The sequence below is a fragment of the Thunnus albacares genome, chromosome 14 (assembly GCF_914725855.1).
Source record: "Thunnus albacares chromosome 14, fThuAlb1.1, whole genome shotgun sequence".
In the NCBI taxonomy this organism is placed as follows: domain Eukaryota; kingdom Metazoa; phylum Chordata; class Actinopteri; order Scombriformes; family Scombridae; genus Thunnus; species Thunnus albacares.
The window spans coordinates 12214455-12223643 of record NC_058119.1 but is presented as its reverse complement, the minus strand read 5'-3'; the positions used below and the strand labels follow the sequence as shown (position 1 = coordinate 12223643).

Below are 9189 nucleotides of genomic sequence, written 5' to 3'. Positions count from 1 at the left end.
AGTTATGGTCATTTATGATGTTTTTGAAGCATGTTTTAAGGAGCCAAACTGATTTAGCTGTATTACTTTGGCTGTTCAGGCATGTTGAGGAACAACACTCACATTGACAGGATGGTGATGAGCACACTTGGAATAGCAGGTAAAAAAACATTAATCTTGTATGTGTTGGTTTCCTGCTACCACCAGGTCACTATTTTTTTTGATATTTTTAATTCTTGGCCCTATTTCAATTGAATATCAGCCAACAAGTTACCTTTTAATGCATATGTGGGCTTGTGTAGTCCTGGTGCTGAGCATGTGATAAAACATTTGAAAATATTATATATTTAGCATGAATCGTAGCACTCTCTTGATGCTCTCTTTTCATGTATACAACTATTCAGTGCTTCATACTGTATAACACCATTTTCATATATTAATGTCATCCATATTATATATTAATATTGTTATATTTGTCACAATTATTATTATTTCTCAGACCTGTATAGTTTAAACCACATCATTTATGTATCACTGCATACAAAACTGTGATTTTGAGGTTATCTTTTCTTCATTAGCATACATGGCACCTGTGTAAAGTAATCAGGTTTTAAAACAAGTTTGGCTGTGAGGTGTTTTTTCCTTCAACAAACCCGTTAAAGTCACAAAACAAAATGACAGTTCAGTATGTTCAAGGCAAATGTTTGCTACGCATACTTTAGGTTTCATTTTTCCCTTCCTCTCTTACCCCTTCAGGAAGTTTACTACACGAAAAACAGAAGTATGTGTAAGACTAAAAACCACACAGCAATGACTCAGGTGTTGACTCTCTCCTCATGTTTATCACAACATGCACCTAATATATTTTTTAATTTATAACTGCTATGTATTTATTCTGTATGGTGTTTATGCCTGTTCTCACTAATATTCCCGTTTTACATTCAATTCAATAAAGTTGTTGGGAAAAAAAAAACATCCCAGAGAAGCTGATTTTAGAAGATAAGGGCTTTCTCTGTGACTAACCAAAAGGAGAGCTAACCAAACAGTGTTGGACAGTGAGCGTGCTGCTTCACCACCCGTTTGTTAAGATGAGACACTGCCTTTGCTGTGAAGTAAATGTTAGGTTGGAGCTTTCGGGTGCTTTTGGAGCAATTTTCAAGGTTTGTCGAGCTGTTCATGCGACTGGAGCGTAGCCAGCTAAGAGGAAAAACAGAGCCTGCCCTCCCTCCCTGACACAAGGACGCTGACACACAACACACAACTGGTTCTCTGCTGCTCTTACAGTATTTGCAATGTACAAACTGACTCATTAACTCAATTTTCATTTGAGTGAACTCCAATTTCAGTTTGAATTACTACTAAAAATGTTTGTCTTGTTTTTATTCAAATATTTGCATTTGATTTGAGGAGAATATTTTATCTTATCTCACATTCCTTTTTATTTCTCCAAAGCAAGTTGAACATAAGCTGCTCAGCACTGTCCAGTTTTATGATCTTATATCTTGAGCTTCTGGCGCTGTGTATCCATACGAGAACACCCAGTCTGCATTGTGCTTTGAGGCATGTTTGCACTTGTTGGTCCATCAGAGGCCTGTCAGACTGGTGTTTGGCAGTTTGTAGATTAGTAGCAGCTCTAGAGTAAGTCAGGATCCCTTAGTTCTTGTTTAGAGGAGCCTCCTTATTCCCATAATTTGAGCCTCTGTTAATTTCAGTCTGGCCAATCATCCATCGAACTGCCAGTGAAGCTGTGAGGGAAAGATGCAGAGAGTACTTTTAGAATATTACAAAGAAGCAAGTAACAAAGAAGTGCTGACAGTTTTGAGATCATTTACAGGACATGGTTATTTCCACAGTAAATTGTTAATTTATGAAGACATTTAACAATCTGAATTTAGTTGTGCAGTTGAAATCAGGCAATAGATAAAGTCAGAAGAAGTGACTGTAATATAGGCCCAAATTAGTGTCATACATGTGCTACACATCAACTATCACAGAGGTAATCTGTTACTTTGAGATTGGAAGCAACCAATGCTATCCAGAATTTACTGTAGTTACAATTTAAGTGAAAATGTTTGATGTCAGAATTTGACAATTTAACCCCAATCACAAACACGGGCATTCATTTATGTGGAAAATGCAACATGCTCCTCATGAACCCATGCTGTTAAAAAAATCATTTCTCCATTTAAAATCTCAGTGAAACTATTAAGATGGATGAACTTTGCTTGTAAACACATTTAAGGGCATGCCTGAATGCTGTTAAGGACATGCTTCCAAGACTGATATTTTCCAAAAAAGTTAACTTACATTTGAGCTGTCAAATTTGCTGCTTTATGGAACGTTTGGACAAAGAGGAGCTGGTTAAACTGAAGGACGGACTGTTACATACCCATTTCAGAGTGACGTCACCTTGGGCTTGAATGCATGAAACTAACCTGCAGTGCAGAGAGCCACAGAAGATAAGATGGTCAATATTGATCCAGAGCTGATCAGTTGTGCCAGTAGCAGGCCTAGGGGATAGAGGAGCAGGCAGGACCAGAACAGCCAGTTGATCAAGGCCCAGGGCCGGCATGGGGGGTTCACTATGGGACTTGGAAAACGCCCTGTCTGCATGTAGTGCTCTTGAAAGCTGTCCTGTGGATACATTCAAATTAGCATGTTTGTTCTTTGAAATAAATGTTGCTGTCAAGTTCTTTACAAAGTGGTTGGAGCCAAAATATAACGGCCTCTTATAATGTATTACATTAGAGTCTTCAAATTAATGAGTTACTTAAAGTGCATGACCAGAAAAGTAATGAGAGAAGCTACAGAACTGAGCCAAATTCACCAAAATACACATTATAGTCCAGGTTCTACTTTATAATGGACGTCCACCTCGCCTGAAATAAAGACCAGCTTTGCTAAAATCCTTCTTACATCCATCAAACTTTTCATGAAATAAAACACTAACATTAAGGGAAAAGGAGCAGAGGCACTATTCCTCACAGTAAATGCCACATACTTAATAAGTATGACTACTGCTTAGGCCGTTGGGATCGGGGTGGCTGACTTCCACAGAAACCCTGTATCCATCTGAAATTTCCACCTTCAACAGACTCTAACCTTTTCCTGGTAGAGTTTGTGGAGCCAAGCAGCACACTCTGCCTCATCTTCTGGGATCAACTCTAGAGGGATTCTCCTGCAAACAAGAAGGGAAGTCAGATCTCTCAGATAAAGCATAAAGAAGAAAAACATCAAACGGGAAGTTAAGAGGATATAAAAAGGTTGCTTGTACTGCAACCATCCTCACAGCAAAACATGTCGCTGTACCTCACATATAAATCTGCGTGATATTTCTTCCCTTTAAGAATTCCAAGCAAGGTTGGCATTTCGTTGTTTCTGAAGTTCAGCGTGGAGTCATATACAGCTGCAACTACACAAGGAAAGACACACAGCAGCAGTTAACTATACTCTCAAATCAGGTGCCTTCCCCTCTCAAAGACACCCAGCACACCTCTATCTGATATTTACTGGTTGCCACGGTAACAACAACTCACCAGTTCCTCTGAGGTTTTGGATGGTGACCCAGAATCCTTTGGTCCTGGGCAGAAGATGATACTTCAGTTTGGGCAAACCTTTGCTCTCAGCCACCTGCATGCTGATCTCGTGCTTCTGTGGTGTGAAGCGTGTTCCTTCACAGTAAAGCAAGAACTAGCCCCGGAAAATTAGATTAGTTCATTAACGGTGTTACTCTGAAATGATCTCTGTGATATCACTCTCTCAGTTGTCTTGACTTGAAAACAGGGTGAAACCTACCCAGAAGTTTTCTGGATAATCTCGCAGGTTCTGGAGACTCTGAGTCACTGTCCTCCGGTCCTCCTCCCATTTCCTCTTGCAGAAAACGATCTCCAGGAAGTACCACATCCAACCAATGATAGGTACATAAGCCAGCTCTTTTTTGGCCAACACTTTTGAACTCTGGAAAAACATCAAAATTGAAAGGTATATATATTAAAAAAACAATGAATGGCACTAAATACAAAAAAGCATTGTTTTTTTTTTCTGGGACACTTTCTCTTACCCCAAGAACCCCAAATCTCTCACAGAAGGTCCAGCCACACAGGAAGTCTATCTCAAAATTGTGGTTGAGGACTACAATTGCATTTTCATTTCCATACAGTGGATAACTCTTTGGGTCTGTGTAGAGCGTGCATTCTGTTCCAGACCACCATTCCAGGGCTGCTACCATCTCTGAGGATCATGAAGACACCGTGATGTAGACAAGTCAGTGTTTTGTGAGCAATGAGTAGTTTGACCACATTTGTGAAGTCATGTTGGTGATCAGTGCAAGAAACTGATCACCAACATGACTTTTCGTCCTGCCAGCAGCAAAACAAACTATATTAACAGACTTCACTGTCATTTATGTGGCAGAGAGTAAGAACAGTACTTACGGCTACTGATGCAGTAGGCTAGTCTGCAGTTGACCCTGCGGGCCAGCTGCTTATTGACCAGCCATAGAGGTAAAGTGCAGAACTGCAGCAGGTTAACAATGAGGCCGCTGACCAGGAACACATAACAGATGATCAGATGGCTCAAGAACTGGGATTTCAGCATTTGCAGGAGGCTCATATTGTCCTGTAAAAATCGCACAACTTAGCAACCAACCCTTCTCCCACACACCTTACTTGAGACAGCATATTTCATCATTTGGCTTGGACAAACAAAGCTATCAGCTAGTGCTGCCCTGGGCTGGGACAGCACTCACCCTGCTCTGTACATAAAGGTTTCCTTTGATTAGACTCCTGAATGGAGCCTTTGAGCTGGAGTGACCATAAACTGCCAGTCACAGGGCAAACGTTTGCTACTGACAGCACACATGACCCTTTTTCATAGATTTGAGACACCATCTTTCAGCTATTCATTGACCAGCCCATACCTACGTGCTTTAGTTTTGTCAGAGCATTTCCTAAAAGTCAAGGTAATATCATGTTACATCCATACTCTGTGTTATTAGATCGTTATGCTCTAAAAGGTCAGGTCAATCATACAGTGTCCCATTTCAGTTATTACACAACACTGATGAAGCACTATCCTTATTATTTACCACCAAAGGTTTTATGTGAAAATACTGGCCTGCAAGTGTGAAAAATAAGTGGCAACACACACACAAACCAAGTATTCATCCTAAAATTAAGGGGACTTGCTTTTTGTCCCCATAAAGTAGACAAGTCCCCACATGACTGTAAAGTCATGTGGGGACTTGTATGTATGTCCCCACAACATGAAGAACACACCAGGAAATTTAAGACTTATAGCAGCATTTAGGTGGTGAGATTAGAAGGAATTATAGCTGAACAAATGATCATAATAAATATAAAATATGATTAATATTATTTCTACAGACTGCTAAATACAAAGGTCATGTTATTACTAACCTAGGCTGTAACATACATAAAAGACAGATACCAACTTTGAATTTAATTTCAACACTTTTACCTTTCTCTGTCTTCCAGAGAGCTGTCCTGCCTCAGAGACCTTCAACCTTTCAAAGATGGGAAAGAAAACAGTCTTTACTTTATGTCCATGCCACTTGAAGGTCTTGCTCTTCTTTAGATTTCAATCACAACTCACTGTTGACAGAAAACTTCCCGGCACAAGGTGCCACACCCATCTCAAAGCCACGCCTAGACCCGATGGAGAGTTGTAGGCTGTATGAGCCTTGGAGCCAGGGTAGCTACAAAGATCGTTTATGCTCAGCAAGACCGCACGTAACACTCACACACTGATCTCACACCCCAACCGCAAGCCGCTCTGTTACCATGGTGACCAATATGGCAAATCACTCACTATGGCAACAACAGAGCCTCAAAAACAACAGTTCATTTCATCTCAGGATATACTCTGTTGGCAATTTGGTCCAAGTAAACCAGTAAACGAAAAACTATGGTCAACAACAGGATGCAATAAATCTTGCAACATATTCCGATGCAATGCTATTCCACTCACACGAAATAGTGAGCAAGTGAGACCTCTTAATATTTTCCCTCCTCTCAGTCGTTTCTTTTTATTTGGTAACAGGAAAGGCACGAGGACGTTAAATTGGGAGTGGGACACATGCACAGTGGTCTCTTTTTCTTAAATTCAATAAAGTATCTTACCAAGAATAAACATAACTGCTGTCTGAGCAATAACGTCGCATCATTGTATAATTTGGACTAAATCTGAATGACCACGGCTGCAGAGTAGCTTCGTCTTTGCTGTGTTTTATTCAAACAACTGTGGTAAACAGCGCTATAGATTTGTGGACAGCGACCCCTGTTGGTTATGTATTGCATGTGCGTAAGAAAAGTTGATGTAACTATTTATTATTATTATTATTATTATTTATTCAAGGATTCAAGGACCTTTATTGTAATCTCACCACAGTTGCATGTTTACTTGTCAGTATCAAATTCTACCTATGAAGAAATGAAACTGTGTTTCATTGGATTTGGTGAAAAGGTAACATAAATACACAGGTATTAAAACTAGAATTAACATTAAGGGTTAAAAAAGATTTTTTTAAATGTTTTTAAAAAAATAGAGAATGTAAAACTACCTAAGAGGAACAATTGACCCCAAAATGAAAATGCAGTCAGTAATTAATCAAAATGACAGGATTTGGTTATTATCTGTAAGGTTAAGGGGATAAAACACTGTACAAAAATAAAGAAGGAAAGAAATAAAAAATAAAAAATAGAGGCTGGTGCTTGATTACTTCTGTAAGAATTGTGTCTTCCAAAATTACAAAACACATCCCATTTACAGTCATTCCTCTACTGGACTCATTATCCTGTTAAACTCTTCCTTCAAAGTTCCTCTCAAGTAGTCCAGGTTTAAGTTAAATATTGTGCCCTTGTTCAACTGATGACGCTTAACCCAGGATGCCATATTTTTCATGCATGCACCATATCTCAAATGTAAACATTATATACACCCTCTGCACGATTTGTTACATAATTTATTAAAATTAAATCAAAATAAAAAAAAAAAGAAAGAAAGAAATCAGGAAAGCTTTGCCTCTTGTGTTACATTGTTTTATATGTATAAAACTCATTTTCTGGATATGAAGTCAATTTTGATAAAAGCAAGATTCATGAAGTAAACAAGTCACATTAACAGGGTAAACAATAGAGTTCCTAAAAGTCACATTCAAGTGAGTCAAACTCCAGGGCATCAATCAGGTTTTTCAAAGTTCATAACAGAAACAGAAATAATGGATTAGAAAGACTTTCTCCTCTCACAAAAAATAATACCAAAAAGCTCCTTTTACTATCTCACTGACAAACTAATCAAAGTAAGGGTGGATGTTAAACACCAAGACATCAGTTGTCAAAAGAATATCTCAGACAATTTCCTCCTCCCAACACTAGAGGGAAATAGAGATTCACTGAGAGCAGCTCCTTTAGACGATTTCAATGAAAAAAAAATAAAACAAAAAACGAAACAATAAATATCCCTGCACATAAATAACAAAATGATCTGTTTCGTTAGTAAAGACCTTGTTATGATATGTTACCTTATAGAGCCTTCGAACCAAACCAAACATTATTTGATCATTTTTCTTTTAACTCAGAGACCCCTAAAAGGAGGTTAATGGGATCCTGTGACTGCTCCACCTTGGGGGTTGCTGAGAAGTGTTTTCAAGCTCTCTTTTTACAGGTCCCATAGTGCTTTAGTCCTCATGCCCTTTACGACCAAATAACCTTGAAGAGAGGACGTGCATGTCTGAAGAGGTCCAAACATACAGTAAAATAGCTCAGGAAGCTCTTTATGTTCAAATACCAAAGACAGAGAGTGTGAAGGGGCTCAGGGGGATAATAACATAACGTTCAGTGAGTATATTATGTGCAAGTACTCTTTGTAGCTTCAGAAGTGATGGAGCACTGCAGGTTTTACACTTTGAACTGAACTGTTAGAGAAACTAGACTCACTTAGAGTTTCAGTACATGTGTTAACTATTTCAAATCCCGTAGCACCTTTACAAAGTCGCCAAAGTCAACACTAATGTATCTGAATAACTTTAAGACACCCATCTGACAAATACTTCAGTCAGACAAAATGAGATTAGTCAAAGGTAATCATCTCTACAGCCAAGTGAAATGCTGATTAAACATGTAACATTTGGATTTTTCTTTACTTTGGGCAAAATCCTGTTTTAGGGGTGCAAATGATGGTGATGATGATGTATAATTCAATCTACTTGTGAGTGCAAAAGTGGGGATAGATTAAAGACACCATTCACATTTGGTTTACTTGGGCCAGGTCATCATCTTGATGTTACAGTCTCCTTTAAGAATGGGAATATACTGCCTTCAGAAGACAAGATGAGAGGGCAGAGTTTACATAGACAGTGAATATATGGATGCCACATGCATGTCTTAGCAAACTGTATATACTGTATATATATTTTCATATAGGAGTATTAATCCACCTTTGTAAACAGAGTAATCTATTGTCCATGCAGTATTTATTCTGGGATTATTCACACTGGCTGCACTCTTTCACTATTTATACCACAACCCTGTACATAGAGTAGTAACTATTTGACCTACATATCTTTGTTTAGCTGAATATTGTCTCTGTCATCCTGTAAATTTGTCTTCTGCGCTCTGTGTATTAGGAGCTACTGAGAACCGGAGTCAAATTCCTTAAATGTGTCATCATATTTGGCCGACACAGTTGATTCAGACACAAGTAGCAATGTGTTATTTCTTGTTTCAAGCACATACATACAACTACTACTTTATCAGCAGGAGTATGTGTTATAGTATGTTGAGTAAAACTGACAGAGAATCAGTTGTGCAGGATCAGGGAGCACAAGCACCCATTTCATTACAATAAAATGAAAGTGTGGTCTTAGGTTCATGGCCTCAATATGAAAAAAGCTTATAAATGCAGGTAACCGAAATAAACAGAAATAGCAATCCAATATCTGACTGTCTTATAGATGTACTCTAAGAACTGCCGAAGCTGAAACACTGCAGGACACAGCTGAAGCAAGAGGAAAGCACATGAGAATGACTGTTAAATGGAAAATGTAAATCACAGTTAAAACATACAGTACGTCTTGAAAATTGGTTGTTGAACTGAAAAGACTAACCATCAGTGTGCCTGCTACTCAAAGTGGGTAGCCAGGAAGGCCTCATTCACATTTCACTGACTCTTTAGTGGAAAAGTGCAGTTGAT

The 9189-nt window shown here is 38.6% G+C and overlaps 1 protein-coding gene across 2 annotated transcripts; it reads right to left on the bottom strand.

Moving 5' to 3' along the window:
• Positions 1-1344: 1344 nt before the first annotated feature.
• On the bottom strand, positions 1345-6213 carry agpat4 (1-acylglycerol-3-phosphate O-acyltransferase 4 (lysophosphatidic acid acyltransferase, delta)). Of its 2 annotated transcripts, XM_044372642.1 has the most exons (10): positions 5593-6213; positions 5458-5503; positions 4413-4596; positions 4040-4209; positions 3775-3936; positions 3516-3669; positions 3289-3391; positions 3082-3157; positions 2415-2613; positions 1345-1724 (listed from the first exon to the last, which is right to left on the bottom strand). In XM_044372642.1, exons 3-10 carry the CDS (start codon positions 4588-4590, stop codon positions 1633-1635), a joined length of 1134 nt encoding a protein of 377 aa, XP_044228577.1. In that variant the 5' UTR covers positions 4591-4596; positions 5458-5503; positions 5593-6213; the 3' UTR covers positions 1345-1632. The 2 variants fall into 2 exon arrangements, with proteins under 2 accessions (XP_044228577.1, XP_044228576.1); XM_044372641.1 differs by having other exon boundaries at positions 5458-6212.
• Between the last annotated feature and the right edge of the window lie 2976 nt (positions 6214-9189).